This window comes from Dermacentor silvarum, chromosome 8 (assembly GCF_013339745.2).
Source record: "Dermacentor silvarum isolate Dsil-2018 chromosome 8, BIME_Dsil_1.4, whole genome shotgun sequence".
Classification (NCBI taxonomy): Eukaryota; Metazoa; Arthropoda; class Arachnida; order Ixodida; family Ixodidae; genus Dermacentor; species Dermacentor silvarum.
In genome coordinates, this window is record NC_051161.1 from 42,624,708 (window position 1) to 42,645,832 (window position 21,125).

Here is a 21,125-nt window from a genome sequence, read left to right on the forward strand (position 1 = left end):
GGCAGTAGAAGTTATTGAAACTTGCCAAGTTCTATCTTTGGCTTTAGAGTACAACATAGCCCATTTTTACCGATAACAAATTATCCAGGCCCTAGCAGATGCCATCGAAATCTATGACGTCGTGGAAAGTTTCCAACAAATCTCTCGTTTTTGCACCTTTGTTAGCCCACCCATGCTTCCTCTTATGCTAACAGCTTCAAAGGCGGCATGGTATTTTTATTGTAGAAGCGTAATTTAACGGCTCAACTTAGCATTTTCTCCGTAGTTTAAGCATGGATGAAACGCTGAAGGTGGTTAACAAAGGTGCACTACACACGCTTTTGTGAAACTGACTCTGTGCTTGGCACAGTAATAACCAGCCTAATAACCACCATACTGGATTCCTAACAGTATGACATCCTACTTTATTGAAGAACACAGGATCAATAAGTAGTAGCGAATAGTAGCATTTTGAGACCGAATCGAGTAGTGCCAGAAGCGAATCGATAATTTTTTTTTGAACAGTTCGCAAAGGATATACAGCCTCCTCACTTGCAATTTCAAACAATTTTCACGTCATGGTTTTGATGACACTATAAAGTTTGTCATTACACTGCACATTAAAAAGAATGATCTATATAAAAACACGAAGGTAGCCTTCTTAAGAATAACTAAAAAGTTTGTTTGCAAACTCGGCGCTCTTCTGAGCATATGCAGTTATGCATTATGACATTAAGTTCAGAAACGCACCCTTGTGGCCCAAATAACGTTTGTGTATGCCTTCACGCCAAAAACAGAAATGCAGGTGATCTGTGGCTATGGCAGAGCGAGAAAAAATAAAAGGCCCCTTTTCTCTATTTTGAATGGTCGCGGCAGATAATGCCACTACTGTATCAAATATGTTGCAATGAAATGCCTTCATATTTAAAATGACCGGAGGACACATGTGCTGCATCTATATGTAGTTTCCAAATAATACCCACTGCCTAATGCCATGTCTAAGCAAAATTGTAGTTTTGGTTCATCGTGGTTTCACTGGTAAAGCCCAGTTCCCTGAGCGACAGCGTCCTCTAGTACAGTATCTCCACTGTGCAGGGGATCAAAGTTACCGTATTCTTGCTTCAATTTCATGTTTCATCATGCACAATTGACATGAAATATTCGAGAACTATTAAAAAAATATTTGGGTTTTCGAACAGCGACTATTCAGTTCGGTCCCTGAATTGAATGGGGGAGTAATTGATTCATTATTCAAGAGTTTTGAATATTTGCACACCCCTATCAATAAGCATTTATAATTACTAAGGACTTTACTTGCATGGTCTATAAATCTCCTTTTATTGTACAGGATTTTGAAATTTCTACAGTTGCACGCTGAGCCTGTAATTTCTGCTCAATCCAGGAGTCAAATGCAATCTTTGACATTTGCGACAGCAGAAAATGGGGCACTTCTATTACCTTATATCCCACATGCCGCAACTGACGCAACTTCATGATCTCGATGCCCAAAAGCTTGTTAGTGTTAGTGCAGTATGACCCTGGCCCGTGCACAACCACAGCACAAGCAACTTTTGTGCCACTTTTGAATGGTTTCCATACACCACTGGCAAGCTGCAACTCGCATTTTGACAGTTCCAGCTTTCCTTCCTGTTCAACACAAAGCAAAATGTCAGGGTAGTGATGGTGCGGAAGAGTACGCTTGATAGTGCACACATCGCCGAACCGGGTCTGCAGACGATTCACAATTTCTAAAGTAACTTGCTCCCTGTGGACCAACCCTTTTGTTCCTTCATCAATGTCACGCCCCACGAAATGGCGCTCTGTCTGTAAACTCGTGAGGACATGCGGGCTCAGAAATGGCCCGGTATATTGGGGCAGTTCAATCTGCACAGAGCTCTGAAGTGCCTCCGCATGGAAGCTAACGTCCTTGTGCTTGCAACTCCCATACATACGATCGTCATTCAGTGCCACTGGCAGCAAGTCCACACAGTATACGCCAACAACTGCCAGATACCACAACGCTGACACAAATGTGTGATGGTGAATTTCAATTTCTGCCTTCCTACGTAGGCTCGACAGCTCGTGTAATACAGATTTGTAATCAAACCCTTCAGGGTTATGGTTGAACAGCGCTACAGCTTTCAGTGTCCTTGCGATTTCCTTCAACCGAACAGTTGTTATCTCTGCCATTAAGTGCTGCAAGGCAGTGTCCAGGAGAACAGGGTGGTAGCTCTTAAGTGCAACTGCCAGTGTCGTTACGTGAGCTACTGTGGTTGGTGCCCACTTGGCTACAACAGGCTCGCAGACTATCAGAGCCTTCGCCCAAGCAGATGTGTCATGAGCAGACCGGCTGTAACGAAGTACTTTTGCTACTGCTCCAATCGCGATACTGTCCGCTTGCACTACGTTTTCTTCAAACGATTTCACGATCCGTGCCATAAGCCGTTTGTCTTCGATTACTTCCTGAGACTTGAAGAAGCTTTGACACACCAATCCGATTTCATCAACATTGAGCACGTCAAAAGATGACAGAAGCCTATCTTCAATGACTGGTTTGATGTTTCGCACCATCCACCGCTGCAGGTTCGTGTAGTACAAGTACTGAATCAGTTCTCGGGGCGTTAGCTTTGTGATCGAGCGCCCAACAATATTAAGCATGGTTCTGTTGTACTTTGAGATCCTGCTGAGCCGCAGATGATAGAAACAGTCCGCCAGCATAAGCTGGCGCTGTTTGTCCCATCGAGAACACCGTGCGCTACACTCGTTGTCAAGCGCATTCCACAGCTGCTTAAAGTGCGGAGTTGTGGTCGACTCCGTCTGTGGCCACAAGCAAAGACCTGCAAGAGCACACTTTAAGCCATCGTTGGACACTGCAGGCAAGCTAGCAACGACAACCTCTATAATCGGTTTGTGCTCTCTATTTTCGATGCACGAGCTACTCTCGTCCGTGTGCACGGAGAGCTCGACGAAACGACGTATGGAGTCGTCTACCGTAGGGACAGCAGCACTAAGCAATTTGCGTACGCTTTCCTTGTTTGGTTGTTTCATCACACTGTGCTTTAGGTCGGGCTGCTTCTCCAAAACTTCGTGAAAATACTCGTTCTCGAGCTCGCGATGAATTTTTCCGTGGAGCGCTCGCCGAAACATCCAAAACTGGCACATCCAGCGCATCGCGGTCGCGAACTGCGGGGTCTTAAACTTCGTGGCATGCATCAGGTATATCAGAACATGACCACGGTGCTTGAAAGTTCTATTATTTCGCACACATTTGATCATCAAATAGATCGTAAATCACAGCCAACGATTGTAGCCAATCTCGAGCATGGTTACTGTGCCCTAGCACGGTCTCGAGTTGCGTGAATGCGCCCATGCGGATTTGGATATGGATTGAGGCTTATGCGACAAACGCAATCTAAGTGAAGGCCCCGCCAAGGTAAGGAGGTGGTCATCGTCATCGCTAAAGCCCTCCACTCACGCTTTTTACGACGGTAGTACTGGTAGTACTATTATGGTGGCTAGTACTAGCTTTACTCGTCGCGTCCGATCCTAAACACACACGGAGCAAATAGGGGAATATGTATGAAACTCTTATGGGATAAAAATCATAAAAACACCTCAGAAATACACAATAAATTTAGTTAGTTTATTTACACCATTTTTTGTAATAAATGAAGGTCTGAACACCGACATTAAATAGAAATACTGACCCGCCTAAGATTGACCTAAGTAATTATCTAGCATTTCTACAACCAGTTTCGGTTTCGTATTCCAGGTGGAAGTGTCATGGCGCAGGTGGTGGTCACTTGTAGAGTTCTAACCACTCTACTTGTGAGCAGAACATCGTGACGTTTTTGCACTCACTCAGCACTAAATAGACGCACGCACGCACGCGTATTCATTCATTCATTCATTCATTCATTCATTCATTCATTCATTCATTCATTCATTCATTCATATAATATATAGGAGGCTATGGTATGAATGAATGAGTTTCTTTGTTCTTTAATTCAGTTGTTCCCAACCAGGCAAATAGGTATCGGCCAATTGAATAGATATCAGCCTATGTATACTGTATATGCAAGAAGCCGAGCCGTGCTCGGTCGACTCGGCTTCTTGTCAAGAAAGGTGGGCCGGTTCCCGAATACTGTGTAATCTGCGGTTGCTCGGATCACACGGGCCGCGTACGTCTTGTTGATTCCCCGAGTGTAATCGCTATACTGCAAAACATTTTGCTAGATGAACAATTGCTTAGTATTTAATTAACCGGCAGCTTCACGAAATTTTCACTTCAGATGGATTCTGTGCCTTATAGTCATATCGTTGTTTTGGCACGTAACCTCAGAATTAAAATCTTTAGAGCACAGCTCTTATACGCCCGTTCTAACTTTTTTCTTCTTCTTTTTTTTCAGGGGCTTTAGCCCTTTCCTGGGTTGAGCGTCGCCGTCCCTCGGCGCAACCGCGCGAACGCGCTCGTGCCACTGCTCGCGCGTTCTTCCACAACTGGCTCGTCGGTGTCCCTCGGCGTAACGGCGCGAACGCCGTGGCATGCATCAGGTATATCAGAACATGATCACGGTGCTTGAAAGTTATATTATGTTCGCACACATTTGATCATCACATAGATCGTAAAGGCTGCGATCACAGCTGACGATTGGAGCCAATCCTGAGCAATGCAGCCAATCTTGAGTGGCCACTGCTCGTGCGTTCGTCGTTTTCTTCCACAGCTGGCTATGATGCCGCTCATCAGGCCAGCGTTTCCATATTGCCCCTCCATCTGCGAAGGCGCTGACGGCACTAGTCCACTGCCAGTCGGTGCGGTGATTTCGGTCTGAAATTTTTTGCCTCAATATATCGCCAACAAAATTAAATTATGGGGCTTTGCGTGCCACAACTACGATATGATTATGAGGCACGCCGTTGTGGAGGACTCCAGAATAATTTGGTCCACCTGGGGTTCTTTAACGTGCACCTAAATATAAGCACACAAGTGTATTCGCATTTTGCCCCAATAAAATGCGGCCGCCGTGGCCGGGATTTGATCCCGCGACCTCGTGCTTAGCAGCCCAACACCATAGCCATTAAGCAACTACAGCGGGTAATATATATCGCCGAATGAAAACACGTGTACAGCTGCGCTCAAATTTTGCATTAGGGGGTATCGTAATCGTCGGACATTTTTTTTCACCTGTATTCCAAAATATGTGTTGGATCTGCATTTTTGTTTTTTTATTGCTCATTTTCCCCCGCACCGGGGATCAGTCAGCTGTCAATGCTGTAATGCACGCGCACAGGCCTCAATAAGCGAAGACGAAGAAGAAAAAGAACAGCGCGCTCCACATTCGTTCGGTTATCGGCTGGGTTGCCGTCGTTAGCGAATTATTTGGTCCGCTGGCCTACTTAGTGCAGTTATCAACCGAAAGACATATTTACTGCTGCCAAGAGAAACGTCAACGAAACGGTGAAGTGAACGGAAGCGTTCAAAAACCGTCGCTTACCGATGTCTGATCTGGTGCAATCCGAGTTGACCGACGGCACCTACAGCGAGGAAGAAGGCGGATCCGTAAGTGTTTCTGCGAGGTATGAGCCACATTTTGAGGACAACCAACAACCCAGCCGAACACCGGCTGCCAGCTCGGAAGCAACGACTCCAGCGTCCGTGCAGTCACCGACACAGCAGCAGCCCAGTCTGCGCTACAGCTACGTGGCGCCGTCGCCCGATACCGCTCCGGACTACGTCGGTGCGACAGTGCAACAGGATGGCTGCGACGCTCTCGCCCACAGCTTCGCCGGACTTGTCAGCTCCTTGACCGACGTTTTGAACGCCTGCTGCGGCACGGCTCCACCACCCGCCGACGATCCAGGGGAGAAAAAGGCCGCGGCGCGGTCCAGCAGGTCAACCGAGCCTCGCAAACGAGACACGGAAGAGTCGGCTGCTGGGCAAACGGTCAACAAGAAGACCACGAAATCTCGCGATTTCCTCGAAGACCTCGTCATGGACCACAGGTCGCCCTCGGAGCTCCTAGAGGCTGAACTGCGTGAAAAGGCGGAGGATGAGCTGGCCGCGAAGTTTCGTCAAGTCGAAATCTTGCGGGAAGCCGGCGTGCCTTCCGACCCCGTTGAATTGGATAACTTGGAGAAGGAAAGAGAGGAGCTGCTGTCCTCTCCCCCCACCATCGTTCTTTCATCGCCGTCGCAGGAGGAGCAGGCCGCCGACAACGAGAAATTCGCCGTACGCTTGGTCCCTGTCGCTCCCGATGATGAAACGGCGGTACAAGAGTCGTTGACCGAGTCCGTCCCGCCGCCGCCCGATGCTACAGCGTCAATGTCACCCGCGACTCCAGCTGGAGACCGGAACGTTGCTGCGGAACACGACGGCAAGGAAATCGCGTCCGTCGTGAACAGAGAGAAACGTGCCGGTGAAGAGGAACTGGATCACGGCGACGATGGAGGGGAAGGTTTGGAAGATGGCGGCAAAGACGACGAGCACGAATCTCACAGAGAAGAGCACCTACCGGACCACGAGGCCGAGCCGGCGGAGGGTGGAGGCGAAGGTTTGGAAGACGGCGCCAAAGACTACGAGCACGAATCTCACAGAGAAGAGCACCTACCGGACCACAAGAGTGAGCCGGTGGAGGGTCCTGGTGAGCATGTTTCAGCCGGCGGCACAGAGGTGGCAGCCGGGGAAACAGAGGCAGCAGCCGACACTCAAGCAAGCGAGTTCTGTCCTTTGTACCTGCCTCCGGATGTCGTGCAAAAGATCCCCGACCTTCCGAAAGGCCCCGCCAGTGCTGTGGTTTCTCCCGAGAGCCAGCGGCTGTCTCAGCAGGCTCCCGCGCCTGGGACACAGGACACGGTCGAGCTGGTCTTTCGTTACAAGACGCGGATCGGTTTCACCGTAGCGCTCCTCTTCTTGACGTCGGTGGTGGTGTTCACCATTGCGATCGGCCAGTTCACGTTCAGGGGTGGTCAGCAGGAGGGTCACGAAGAGGGCACCACGCTGCTGACGTTCCCGGAGTGGAACAAGAGCGAGAACGGCCGCGCTCAGCTTATGATACCGGAGGAAGAAACCGAAAGGGACATTCTCACGCTGGACATCAATTAGGTACAGGCGCTGTTGTCTTCGACATCGCCTCACATTTAATAATGTTTTCTTAATGACGCCGCTTGTGAGTCGTGTTACGCTGAAACATAGGCACCTCCCCCCCCCCCTTTTTTTTTTCTTTCTACATGTTATATTTTAACGATTGTTATTGACTTTTTTATTGACGTGCAAGCAAACGTATATATAGCTGGCGTTATTTCGTAAAATGGAATTCGACACTCTGGACATAATGCGGATGGCAGGACTATTCGTGCCACGCAATGCCGCTGCACTCGGTTATTAATGCATCGTTGCTTACGAAATGTTCCCTGCTGACTACTGCCATATGCCCTGCTCCTACTTCGAAGAACAAAAATTTAAAAATAAATAAAAAAAGACCGAGAAGAATGTCAGGTGTAGTCGATGTCGTCATAGAACTGTGTAAATATATAGCTTGGTGTGTTAGAAGGATGTGCACGCCGTGCTTTATTGTCGCGTGGCGCTGGGCAGGGCACCTGTGGGCACAGTCGGACGGAGGCTGCTGGCTATCGCCCGTGAACACCGCCCACATGTATATCTGGTGGGCTTCGTGTAGATTGTGGTTGTACGAGCCGTTCGCGCCACACCTGTAAACGATGAAAACGTACGCGTGCAAGTGCAATAAGCGCCACAATGGAGCGACCGAATAGCATGGCAATTTATAAGTGTCGAGCACGCACAATCTATATAGAGCCGCGGACGTGATCAATCACCGAAATTGTTTTAGGTTTCGAGCAAAAACATATCGATGAGTTGTTCAATGTAGATACAAAAGAATAATAGAGATTATGCTGACAGAACAAGAACAGTACAACAAAATACAAATATTATAGACTATTCACAAAGGATATTTTAAAAAATGAAAAGGCCGTTCAATTTATTTTTGCCTTCAAGTACTGCGATTGCCTAAGTGCCTCCCTCCCTTAATAGTTATGCACACACACACTTGATTATTCCGAGTTTCAATTTATATTATTATTCACTAAAAAAACACGCTTCTTGGTCAGGCTACCGCATTTGCGTATGCGCCATCGCTTGGAAACAACTTTTTCACTTCTGCAATAGATTATAATCAACAAATCGCCACTTACTGTGGTGTCGTCGTTTCTCCTCCCTGAAGAAAGGGACTTTGCAAAGGACTTTACTGGCCTGCCATTGGCCTCTCCTGTGCCGCTGTTCCTGGCCCCATTGTGGGTCCGTGCAATATGCTTTAAAGTATCATCATGATGATCATCAATTTAGTCCGCGATTACCACGAATAAAGTTTTCTATGGCATTGCATCGCTGATCTTCACTAGATGGAGTGGAGGCCAGTGCATTGCAATGCACACATCCCAGTGCGCGCGCCCCGCTATTCCCTTGAGTGGGCAGGTGCCTCTGCATTTTAATATTATCATCATCAAGAAGAGAACGGAGGAGAATGGGCCAGTATTTCTGCCTTCCAGAAGCAACTCCAGTCCACGACGATGACGCGGAGGCGCAGCTTGTGGACTCGGGAGACCCTAGTACGGTCGCGGTTCGCCGGGAGTCGCAGCTGCCTGGCGGTGGCCCGGACGCCGGGGCATCGGACACCGTGCCGTCAGCCGCCTCGCTATCAGGCCCCGGGGCAAAAGATGCCGGAGTAGGCGGCTCTGCCGGGGCGGCCGGCACGGATGCAGCGGGCGACACGTCACAGTCCAAGGAAGTAGCGGCCCACGCCGCCGATGGAACAGCGGCATCCGTGGCGTCGAGCAAGCAGAAGAAAAACATGCACGCAACAGAAAACTCCGCGGAACGCCAGTAAGTGAGCGCGGCGTACTTCTTGCAGCATTATTAGATTGTGGGGTTTAGCATCCTGAAACTGCACCCTGGCTTTTGAGGTACGGCGACTCCGGATAAATTATGACCACGTGGTGTTCTTTGTACCCCAAGCACGGTACACGGGCGTTTTTGCATTCCGCTCCGGGCGCCGCTACCGGGAGTCAAACCCGCGACTTCGTGCTTATCAGCGCAACAACATAACCACGTCGAACAACCTCAGGTGATACTGAGCATTCAAATGGCTTGTAGCATGATGGCTACGTTTAGGAAAACTAACAATTTTTATGATGATTTTTTCCCCTCTTATGCGTCTTGCATGCATGAAAAAGTGACGTCAGGATGTCGCATACACATATTCAATCGAATTCCCCCCCCCCCCCCAAAAAAAAAAAAAAAAACAGCTGGATGCTAAACTTAATAGTATGTAATTTTAGTAAATTTCGGGGAAAAAGGTTAATTTAGGTTGTTTTGCATGGATCTAACATTTAAAAAACAACTGCACTGGGTACCTGTTCACATATACTTAGCAATTCAGGGAATGGAAAATTGTCATTTACACGACTGCAAGCACGTATCTACAAAGGATCGAAACACAATACGGGTTCCTTAGAAAGAAAGCCATGCAGTTGAAGAAAAATTCGACCCAGTCCGGGAGTCCTTTGTAGTTTTGTGCAGGAGTCGAATGAACTGAAGTTTTTTTTTTTTTTTTTTTTTCATGAACGTTCCCCAAGATTGCGGGCTTCCACAGAACTTGTTTCCTATATCCAGCATCCCTAATTTGCTTCAAGTTGTCGATAAATTGGCCTCGCTCTGCGATCTGCAGCATCCTGGTTAGCTCAAATGGCAGGACGATTGCCCCCGGAACCGCGTTGGTCCCAAGTTTTCACCAACTGCGAAGCTTCCTTACCAAGAAACCCCCCAGACTGTGTTTCCTTTATAATTTCGTGTCAACAGTCGGATGGATGGCAATGACCATGCTGGGACCTGGTCATCGCGTAGGCTGCGTTCGCCACGCGGAAACACACAGATCGCTATCAGCGGAAGTCAATACCAATACCGGACAGCTTGGCGCAACGATGCGGTTGCCGAGTTAGACAATGAGCATAGCTAGTCCACGGCCTGCGAGATTTGCGCGCGCCGGCAGCCGGCGAGCGCAAATCTCTTGAGGCCGTACTTCGCACGCTACGAGTAAAACGTGGAAAAAATAATTACTCAGGACATAGCGAGCTGAAAATGAGTCAATTAGATGTTTTAGGACGCATGCAATAACATCAAAAAAGAAAAAAGAAGAAGAAGAAACACTGTTTTCCCGTCGGAATTCACGCCCTTAATTCGAAATTAGAACGCTGAGTAATCAATGTTTTTCTATTTCACCAGGTAATTATTTCACAAAAGTACACTGGTGGCGGAAAAGAACTATATTGTACAAATATATTGTACAAATGTTTCTTTATTGCGATAGCAATTATAGGGACACTCAAAGAGGATTTTCTGCCGTCGGCGTCGCCGTGAGGTTCCGTATGACGCCAACGGCGATGATATCGTCGCCGCGCGCCGGACGCATGTATGTGCGAGTCAAAGGGCGCGAGGGACGCGCGCTTTCACGGGGAGCGAACGCACGGCGGAGAACAAACGCGCGTTCTCCGCCATGCTACAGTGCCTAGAATATATTTACTTTCTACGCACTGTAGCCATGCTCCCTGAAGGGCTGCAGAATTAAGCGTCTCTTTCCTCCTTTACAATCACCATATATATAGAGCAAACGCGATTTCTTCCGTCGCGCGAAAGGCCGTGGGGGGACGGGAGGGAGGGGAGGTGACGTTTAGCTGCGGCTACCAAATGCGTATTTATATAAAAACGTTCCCCAGGAGGCCCTGGCAACAGTCACCAACGCCGCGCGCGTTCGGTGCGAACGCGGGCAAAACGGCGACGGCGTCGACAACAGTTCTGCGCGTTACTGGTGCTGCTGCATGTCCAAGTTTATACAGCTAATAAAACTACTATCCTTACTCCGTGTAGCTCTCTGCTAAGTTGCTATCGCAATTGATGCTTCGCCTTTCGGGTGTAACTGCGACATTTTTTTTTTTTTAACAGCTTGGCTAACGCTAACTCGGGCATCCTGCATGTGTATAGTTTGCCCAATGAATTGTTTACAGTTTACTCCATCTCGGCATGCCGGCCTGTGGGCCATCACAGCCGCGTGAAAACGCACTGTTTTGAAATATTGAACCACGCTATACATTGACTTTGGTGCGGATTGAGCGCTCACTTGCATAAAGCCGGCGTCAACAAAGCATTGCTGTATTACGCTGACGCTGCGCCTTTAGCCGAATTTTCTCCACTGCTTTATACCGAAGGGGGGCAACCTCGAAGCAGAAGAAAGCTGTCGCGGCGGATCGTGTCTCGGGAGAGCCGCTGGCCGAGTTCGCGACCACCACAAAGACAGCCGACGACAATGCGCCTGCCACCAAGAAGGTTGCGAGCACCGCAGACGTGCACAAAGCCACGGCCTTGCGGAGGAAAGGCAAGAGCGGTGCTCCAAAGAGCGGGGCCGCCGCGGAGCAGAAGTTGCATGGAGGCAAACCTGACAAACATGACGTCACTGAAGTCAGCGGCACCGCTGTAAGTTGGGTCTCACGTAGAAGGATGTGCTCGTGAGCTCGTGAACGCGAGTTGTGTAGCTGTTTTCAAGGACGCGTTGAAAATAAACGGTAATTAGGAGGATTTGTACGACAGTCTCAAATTATTATTTAACATTATGTAAAGTCATATTATTTAACATTATGTTAACTAATATGACTATTAATTAATTAAATTATGGGGTTTTAAGTGCCAAAACCACGGTCTGGTTTTGAGGCACGCCGTATAGTGGGAGACTCCGGAATAATTTGAAGTACTGGGGTTCTTTACCGTGCACTTAAATCTAAGTTCACGGGTGTTCTCGCATCTCGCCCCTATATATAATAATATAACCACGGCCGTGATATAACTATGTGGTCCTGTGCTTTTTTTTTTTTTTTCTTTTTGTTCTCTTACACGTGTATTCACTCGTGTTTCGCAGACTATCACTGAAAAAGGCTTACAATATGCATAAATAAATGAATAAAATGAAAACCATTTGCTGTCATTTGGAGCGCAAATGATTTTCCACGCTTAAAGATGTGCACAGTTAAGTACGCAGCACGGAGGCTTGTGGCATATACTTTAGCGTCTATAGTATTTTTGTGCGTTGTATATTTGCGCTCTATGGGCATAGAATGGAACGCTTAAGCAGCTAGCCCATGCAACAGATAGCTCTTCCGGCGTGATCTTATAAGGTTCAGAAAGCGAACCGTACGCATTCATTCATTCATTCATTCATTCATTCATTCATTCATTCATTCATTCATTCATTCAGTTACCTCACAGGCTCCCAATGGAGTATTCAGTGAGGGGAGGATACAAGGAAAATAACAAGAAGGGAGTAAAAATAAATTATACAGTTCATATAGCGCGTAAAGACGAAAGAACAAGTCGCTAACATAAGTATAAAGCAACGAAGGAAACAACAAGAACGTATACAACTTCGCCAGAGGACTTAGCTACACAGTGCGGCTAGTGGTGACGCATAATTAATGGAAATAATATATTATGACGTCACAGTAAGAGCGGACCTTTATTTAGCCCGAGAGACTCGACGAAGGAAGGTGGCATCAACAACCGTCATGAACAGCCCTCGGCACAGTCCACGCTGATGATGCGCCCGCACGCGCGATGAAGATGAAGGGCACACGCATGCTGATGATAATATACAGATGATGAAGTGCACAATGAATGCCCACAATATACTTAAGTGTGCTCTGAAGTATGCAGGTTCGGAAATGTCAGCTATATATGCCGTGTGGTAGGTCATTCCAATGCTGAATGGCCCGTGGTAAAGCGGATGAATTGAATGAAATCGTTTGATTAAAGATCCACTGGAAGCTATAAGATGATTGTCCAAACGCCGAGATGTACGGAGTGCATGGCCGAGTGAGCGGCGGGGTGGACGGGTGCATATACTGTGAAACAGCAAAGCAATTAATGCTACGATTCTACGTGATTCGAGAGGTGAGAGGGACAAGGAGAGCTTGGTGCTAGTCGCTCTAGAGTGGCGGTGATAATCTCGGGCAATGAAGCGGGCAGCGCTGTTTTGAACTGATATCGAACGTCGTGATTAGGTAAGCTTGACGAGGTGACCAGGTGTACGTGGGCCGCAAAATTGAGTTCAGGCCTAACGAATTCCTGATAGGCAAGTTGTCTGGTGAGCGGAGGAGCACCACGAAGATTACGTTTAAGATATCCGAGCGTACGTGACTCTTTAGCAGTTATTTTTTCGATTTGCGCGGACCATGACAGGTTACGTGTAAGGAGAATGCCAAGGTATACTTCTAAGAGTTGGGGCGTGTAACGGGGGCATTATGAAGTGAGTAATCAAAATCAGGAAATGTCTTTTTGCGGGTGAATGTTATCAGTTTGCATTTATCAGTGTTCAGGGTCATTTGTCGTGGAAAGCAATTTAGTAATACGGCCTAAGATCACGTTGAATATAGCGACGTGATTGGAGGGTGAGCAGATTTGACGATAAATTAAGCAGTCGTCAGCGTACAAGCGTATGGATGATGTTATTTCAGATGGCAGATCATTAATATAAATCATAAAAAGTAATGGTCCCAAGACGCTTCCCTGTGCTACGCCAGATGTTACACCGCTAATACTGGACGCGAAGTTATCGACGACGGTTCGTTGCTAACGTAATGACAAGAATTTCTTAGGATATATTTAGGGAATCGACATTTCGATGTTTAATAAACTTGAAAATTTAGCTATGAGACGGGAAGTGAGCGACACGATCGAAGGCCTAAGCGAATTCAATGAATATGGAATCTGTCTGAGCGCACGCATCCATGTTTAGAAAAATATCTGTAAAGAATTCGATTACCTGTATCTCACATGACAGTCCTTTTCCAAAACCGTATGTTAATTGATGTTTAAAGAAGTTGTTCCTTTCCAAGTGATTAGCTTACATTTGAAAATATTATGTACTCTAGTATATAGCGTATATCTTACCGGGAACACTTGTTAGGGATATGTCGACAGCGCTCTTATCACCAGACTTGAAAATTAGCATAACTTAACCAATCTTCTACTCATACGGAACTTCCCCCGTTGAGAGCGACTGTTGAAAAGAATGGCGATTGGTCAGACTGGCGTTTTCGTCAGCAAAAAATTCTAATTTATGAAACGGAAATATGGTTGATCGAGGTCATAACAGAATAACGTTTGTGGGCTCAGCGCCGTGCATGGCTATACTGAACGAGACGGCCAGCGAGACGGCCAGCAATGGACACATGCCCTGGAGCGCCATGATATCAGCGCTCACAGCGCGCCCGCAGTTTACATAATAATGTACAAAAAAGCCCCTTTCGTCTTCCGTTGCATGATCGTCATGTTTTCTGCTGTTTATTCAGATAGCACTATATATATATATATATATATATATATATATATATATATATATATAGGAAAATCAGAAGCACAACTTCGCGGTTAACTTAGGTTAGGTTACCAACCTAAGTTAACCGCGAAGTTGTGCTTCTGATTTTCCTAAATACGCTTGGCCCATTGAAAAATCTAGTTACTATATATATATATATATATATATATATATATATATATATATATATATATAGGTAGAAATTCTAGCATTCAAACACAATCATGCCAGCCTCCCCAATCTCCATCCCCCACCCCCTTAAAATTATAAATCAGGACATTGCACAGAAATAGCGCCAATGAGAAACGGACTGAGGAATGAAACGACACATATGCGTTGTTTATTTGCGTTACATCGTACCAGCAATGCCGAGTCTCTCCCGCTCGCATAAATAAAGAACGCCTGGTCTTCGCAGGTGAAAGGTGCGGACGTTGTGGCCCAGCCATCGTCAGCTAGTGAGAGCTCGGCCAGCCGGGTATCCCGCACTGGGGCCCGTGCACCTCCGACCAGCGACTCGGCCGCATCTCAGGCTGCGACGCAACTGCCGCCGGGTGTGAGAACCGGCACAAATGTCCCGGCTGCATCGGTCACCTCATCGTCGACGTTACCGCCGCCGCGCGAGGAAGAAGAGGTGCTACGCAACGCCTTTAAAGCGAATAGCTTTCTTTCGTTCTTTCGATATAGTTTTGCGTGTATGGCGGTGGTCGCACTTTCACATAGGCGCCGATGCATAAGGCCGCGGGCCCCCGCGCAACCTTAGTAGGGTGGGTTCGTCGCCCAATGCTTGCTATTGTAGCTATTTGAGAGGCGAGTGCTGTCGCGCGAGATTCTTTGAGGTGTCTGAAGGTTTGGATGCTGTGCGGGAGTGCCGGGGAAGGACAGCCGGCCGCTCTCCCCCCCCCCCCTCCCCCCCGCTCCCTCACCCTGTGGCGGCGTCGGGAGAGGGGGGTGGCAGTCGCTTTCCCTACCGGCGCTCGAGCCGCTCGAGGCAACACACCTATAACGAATCAACTTATATGTCTCGCCACCTATGCTATAGCCGCAGATGTCGTAGTTAAAGACCTCTGTTCTCTACGGAATTACGCTATGAAACAAAAAACACTACCTAAATATTTTCACTGCAACAAGTATGCGCCTTTGAGAGCCTCATTACTTTAACAAAGCGATTCACGTGTAACAAAGCGATGTATGTATGTATGTATGTATGTATGTATGTATGTATGTATGTATGTATGTATGTATGTATGTATGTATGTATGTATGTATGTATGTATGTATGTATGTATGTGTGTGTGTGTGTGTGTGTGTGTGTGTGTGTGTGTGTGTGTGTGTGTGTGTGTGTGTGTTTGTGTGTGTGTGTGTGTGTGTGTGTGTATGTATGTATGTATGTATGTATGTATGTATGTATGTATGTATGTATGTATGTATGTATGTATGTATGTATGTATGTATGTATGTATGTATGTATGTATGTATGTATGTATGTGCTTTTGTACGTATGTACGCACGTGTGTGTGTGCATTCATGCGCTTGTTTATGCGTTCTTGTACCTACACAGCCCCATCCAAAAGTAATGCAGTTAATAAAAAAGAACTCCCTTTAATTTTAGGATTGCGTTTAAGCGCCAGCCGACGGCGCTACTGTTTTTTGTTGTTGCTTCCTATCATGTGGTCTGTATGCGGCGAAAGAAATGACTGCCGACATTTCTAGTCCCAGTACAAACAGCGCTCGAAACAAAATTAGGCAGTGTACACATTCTGGTGTGACGAAATTGTATAGAATCAGTCAATCACGGCGCGAAGCCAGGTTAAAGGTGGTGTGCGAATCAATCAATCAATTAATCAATCGATCAATCAATAATAACACGTGCAGGCTCTGCGAGAGGAGCGGTATGAAGCCCGGTTCAGGGAGATTGTGCGTCGCACTTGGCGCCGCTCGACGACAATCTTCTGCGTGCTGCTGGTTCTGGCGACAGCCATCGCCTCGGTGGCCTTCAAGACCTCCGAACAGCGATCGCACCTCTTCATGGTGCTGGACCCGGACCGTTTCACAGCTCCGCCTGCAGCCGGCAATGCGTCGGAGCCGCCTCCGCTGTCGCTGGGGAACGAGACGATCATCAGCGAACCCAAGCCTGGGCAGCTTCTGCTCGATGGAATTCGCCGTCAACGCCACTTTCGTGACGGTCGTGACTGAAGGTCGTTCACTGCTCGTATCGCTCAGTGCACACGAGACGGCGCAGCTGGCTGTTTTCTATGGCATCGACGAACTACGGACGCCTTAACGAGTGACGTCACAAAGAGTAGAGATGGGTATTTGCGCATTCTATTTTTTTTTTAATCCTCGGGTTTAGTTTTTCTCGTAATTTGCGTTCTTACGCCGTTATTACGCAATTGTCATGGAAATATGAAATTAAGATAACGTATTTTGCTAATATTTAGTAGCGCGTGATCTGATAAAGATGCTGACAGTAATTGTGATACAAGAGTCCCCGGGCCTTTTTGTATATCAGTGAATTTTTCGCAAGGAATCTGGCACGGCGTATGCAAGTGGCATGCACTATACATCGTCACACCGCTGGCGAAATGCTGCGAATGCAGGGTACCGCGGAAGTAGGAAAAACCAGCGTTGGGAGTCCAACGAAAGTTTGCCAGCGAGCTGCGGCACGGAACTCTTATGTCATGCTGGGTCTGTCCTTCATACTGCAGCTTTGTCATAACAAAATAAATTATTTCACTGCAGTGTGAGACACGTAGCAACAAACATGTTAAAAGTGTTGTGCCCGCGCGTGAAAAAAGCACACCCATTATGTTATTTATGCCTCCTGTAATACTATTCGCGTCAGTGCTTAGGAAATCGCACAGACGATAGCCAACTGGCCTTTCGAAAGTAAGTTCGTCGTGCCACCGTAGTACTGTATGCGAACTACAATCTTAAAACGATGAAAATCGCAACGGTGTGTTTCTCCTTTCAGTGACTCTTATTGTGGAGAAGCTAGCTCTACAGGGGCCTGCTGCGTATAGGTGCATGTACGGGAGCATACAAAATTATATATACGTGTTCTAGTTATTCTTCTTCCTTCTACTTAGTCCGCAGCTGCTCCTCCTCCTACTGAGGCACGCAGGCGCTGTGTCACACCTGCCTGTAGTTTCCGCATTGTTTAAGATATTTTGTGATATACCTATTTTTCAATCTATTTTTTTACCCATATTGAATGGTGCGCTTGACGTGCCAAGTAAAATGCTTGACAGTAAACGATAACGGAATACGGGTCTTTTGTGTATTTGTAGTGACGTGAGCGACAACCAACATTTCATGGATGAACGGACGGACGTCCGTCTGTCCGTCTGTCCGTCTGTCCATCCATTCATCTATAAATGCTGGTTGTCGCTCACGTCATGGATGGATGGATTTTACGTGGATGGATGGATGGAATAAACTTTATTGAAGTCCTGCAGATCGTGACGGTACCCCGTTATTTTTTTTAATAGTGCAACGGAAAGCTTAGCAGTCAGAGTGTGCAATCCTGCAGTGGTAACGCGGAAAACGTCGTGGATTATTTTTGATCAGCGTCTTTCGGTCTGCAGTCGCGATCGTGTTTATGAACTTCGTACGCTGGAAGAAGAAGAAAACTTTATTAAGGGGGGGGGGGGGGGGGGCATTATGGGGAAGCATGCTAGAAACAGGGATAGCTAAGTGCGACAGCGATTTTATGCTGGCATTGGTGGTAAGCATACAAGCGCGGCGCTGGTATAAAGAAATTAATATCTTGTTTACCAAGCCTATGTTTATGCGATGGTAGTTTGTAGCTCACAGGAAGACCACAGAATTCTAGGTACTCACTCGCTAACACGTACGCGTACAAAAGCACTCATGTGCGCCGCCATGCAATGAGGGACGCCACGGCTCGCCATGGTTCTGCAGTTCCACTCATTACCATGAAGGAAGCGTCGATTGTTAGCGTGATTTTTTTTTTAGATCGTAATACGCACAGAATAAAGCGCAAATGCCAATATGACATAAAAGGCTGCTATCCTAAGCGATACATACGGTGCACTTACTAACAGCCGACTTAGGTACAGTAATGTGCGGTTACGTTGTCAGCTCGCAGTTCTAGTACCAAGGTTTCACCGCAAGGGGGCGCGACGCACCATTTTCGCGGCTCCATGCTAATTTAAAATTACAATTCCTACTTAACCCGCAAATGGCACGCTCAATACTATCACTATAAATTATGATTGTTTGATTTCCATCAAAAATCTTGTGACACGTTCTGGGTGGTTGTCGGTCTCTTTAAATAATTGTTTAACAGTTTAACATAAGACAAATATATAACGAAAGCAAAGCGCCTTGCGAATACCGACAGTACACCGCTAACTGCACTGTGGTAACATGTTTGCCATTTTTGCATTGAAAGGAAAAAGAAAAAAAAAAACGACCGAATTTTGCGCTTGCGAGGGTACACCTCACCAAGAGTTCTTGTTTGGAAACAAGAACAAGTCACGCAGTGGTGGCTGCAGGCGTACATGAGATCATAATTTATGCACGATACCTGGGTTCCTGTGATGCTCAGGAACCCAGATAGCAGGTATCACTGAGCTGTTTCTCTCATACTTAAAAACTGTAAGCTGCTCTGTAGACATAAGTTATAGACTTCACAGGCAAGCGAGATAATATAAGCGTTATCGGAAGGAGCAGATTTGTAGGTATTAACTGCGTGAAAGTTGTGTAAAACCGATAGACCGCAGTGATAATATATCCTCCATGAAAGAAACTGTTGTCCGACCGAGTCCCTAGACTGAACCTACGTAGCACTGCGGGAAGTTTAAAACAGTGAGCTGTTGTGGATGCACGGTCACGTGAATGCAAGTCGACTGCATTATCTTGTCTCAAACTATATTTTAATAAAAACCAACTTTTTATAGCGTCCTTAAAAATTATCTCCGCACAAAACTGTCGAGGCTGCTCACAAATTCGGAAGCCACCGATTTATGAGGTTCAAATCTTGTTCGCTTCAGGTATAGCTTGCTCATATAAAAAGTGACATGTGCGTAAAGCTGTCGAGGCTACCGGCAAGAATCGGAAGCCACCAAGCCAACAGGTTAAAGCCCTATATTCTGATGAGATACTCGATCCCGAAAAGCATGCTCATGTCTCGTCGTTCACTTCCAAAATGGCAATATCGTCGCCTTTGGTCTCTTCTTCGGACATGAAGACAAAAATGCGTCTGGTTCGGTTTTCGCTCGCCAACCGAGCCGTTGCATGGGCCATCTCGGTCGACGTCCTTGTCAACGGCGTCCTGGGCGATGTCGCGTCGGTGGAATCTCTATTGGAGAGGTAGTAATCGGCCACCACCGATACGACGACGAGAAGCACCATGATCACGAGCACCATGGTAACAGCGCCGGCAGCCCTGTATCTCACCACGACCTCCGTCTCCGCGGGTGGATCTCGAGGCGCCGGCGCGGCGGCCTGCCCTGCGTGCGACGCGGGCGAATCAACAATCTTCTGAAAAATGTCTCCCGGTGGAAATGACGGTTGCGCCGGCACGTTCTTGTTAAGCTCGTTTTCTTTTTCCTCCGGGTGCTTCGTTGCCGGTTCTGTGGCGATTTCTTCATCGAAGACGATCGCCGGGACTTTGTTGTTCGAGTCACCATATTTCGCTTGCTTCTGAGACGCCTTATCGCTCTTATGCGCCCCCGCGCTGCCATCCTGCTTTTCTGCCACGGGTTTGACCACTTCGCTGTCTGAGGTCGTTTCCTTGCCGCGAGCTTTCTGGTGAGTACGTGACCTCCCTGACCCGGTCTTCTCTTCGACTTGCTGCTCTTCTTCAGCATATAAGGGCGACTCTAGCACTAGGTCGAAGAGTAGACCACGTTCACCTCCGTCAAACCAGTCACCTTGAGGCGTTCTCTCGACGGCCGTATCGTCCAAGTAGGCTAGGCCTCCATCACCCAGAGGCGGTTTGTCAACGACCAACTCCTCCGAGCCGGCGAAGTCGTCTTGAGGCACTCCTTCGGCGACCGCCTCGTCCGAGTCCCCGAGTGTAATAACGACCTTAGGGTCTTGAGGACGCTTAGGATGGCAACGGCGATACTGAGCGTCACTTCCTTTGGAGCAAAGAAAGCTGCGCCGAAAGCCAGGGACATCTTCTGTGGAAACATATTCGGACTCGCTGCTTCTGAGAAAAGGCAATGGGTCGGCGCTACGCTGGCCTTCCAGTGGCGGGACGGCTCGCAGCGCGAATTCCTTGTCCTCCATCGTTCAGTGCATCGGCTATTGTTGCCAGGCCTTCGGCCAGGTACCTCAAACCCCGTGTAGTTCCCGCCTTGAGTTCGGCTTGTGATCCAGTATTGGTACCTATACCTCCTCGAATATCTCTGGTGTCTTGTGCGGATTCTTCCGCACCTCTTCTCGCTTCCACTGATGTTCTTCCATCTTTGTCTTCCACTGATGTTCTGTCATTGTCTATCCTGGAGGAGCTCCGCGCAGGCCCGGAATACTTCCTGGATGATTTCGACCGTTTGGATTTCCTTGGATTTTCCGTGGATCTGCTTTTACCCGTGGATTGCTCTTGTGCAGAGACGTCAGTGACTTCTGCCCGTGGCTGCTGCTCCATGACTAGACTGTGGTGAGATCCGTAAGCTGCAAGCGCTTCGTACGTCGGTCTTGACCGTTCTTCCTGGCAAAGTTCAGCGCGTCGACAGATATGCT

At 47.6% G+C, this 21,125-nt stretch overlaps 3 protein-coding genes across 3 annotated transcripts; 2 read left to right on the forward strand and 1 right to left on the reverse strand.

The window, feature by feature from the left end:
• Positions 1–1,293: 1,293 nt before the first annotated feature.
• Positions 1,294–3,643, reverse strand: LOC119461088 (uncharacterized). Its single transcript, XM_037722272.2, has one exon. It carries the CDS (start codon positions 3,253–3,255, stop codon positions 1,303–1,305), a length of 1,953 nt encoding a protein of 650 aa, XP_037578200.2. The 5' UTR covers positions 3,256–3,643; the 3' UTR covers positions 1,294–1,302.
• Positions 3,104–7,081, forward strand: LOC125947654 (microtubule-associated protein futsch-like). Its single transcript, XM_049672835.1, has 2 exons — positions 3,104–3,195; positions 4,534–7,081. The coding sequence occupies exon 2, from the start codon at positions 5,477–5,479 to the stop codon at positions 7,079–7,081; it is 1,605 nt and encodes a 534-aa protein (XP_049528792.1). The 5' UTR covers positions 3,104–3,195; positions 4,534–5,476.
• Positions 7,082–8,412: 1,331 nt separating this feature from the next.
• LOC125947837 (uncharacterized) lies at positions 8,413–17,633 on the forward strand. The gene is made up of 4 exons (XM_049673272.1): positions 8,413–8,878; positions 11,257–11,521; positions 14,830–15,045; positions 16,287–17,633. The coding sequence occupies exons 1-4, from the start codon at positions 8,520–8,522 to the stop codon at positions 16,605–16,607; spliced, it is 1,161 nt and encodes a 386-aa protein (XP_049529229.1). The 5' UTR covers positions 8,413–8,519; the 3' UTR covers positions 16,608–17,633.
• The last annotated feature ends 3,492 nt before the right edge of the window (positions 17,634–21,125 follow it).

Bases quoted from the DNA above. Each gene is read 5' to 3' on its own strand.
- LOC119461088 (XM_037722272.2), bottom strand. From the start codon at position 3,255: ATGATCAAATGTGTGCGAAATAATAGAACTTTCAAGCACCGTGGTCAT.
- LOC125947654 (XM_049672835.1), top strand. From the start codon at position 5,477: ATGTCTGATCTGGTGCAATCCGAGTTGACCGACGGCACCTACAGCGAG.
- LOC125947837 (XM_049673272.1), top strand. From the start codon at position 8,520: ATGGGCCAGTATTTCTGCCTTCCAGAAGCAACTCCAGTCCACGACGAT. The intron at 11,522-14,829 runs GTAAGTTGGGTC...TGGTCTTCGCAG, and splicing joins CTGAAGTCAGCGGCACCGCT to GTGAAAGGTGCGGACGTTGT. The intron at 15,046-16,286 runs GTGCTACGCAAC...TAACACGTGCAG, and splicing joins CGCCGCGCGAGGAAGAAGAG to GCTCTGCGAGAGGAGCGGTA.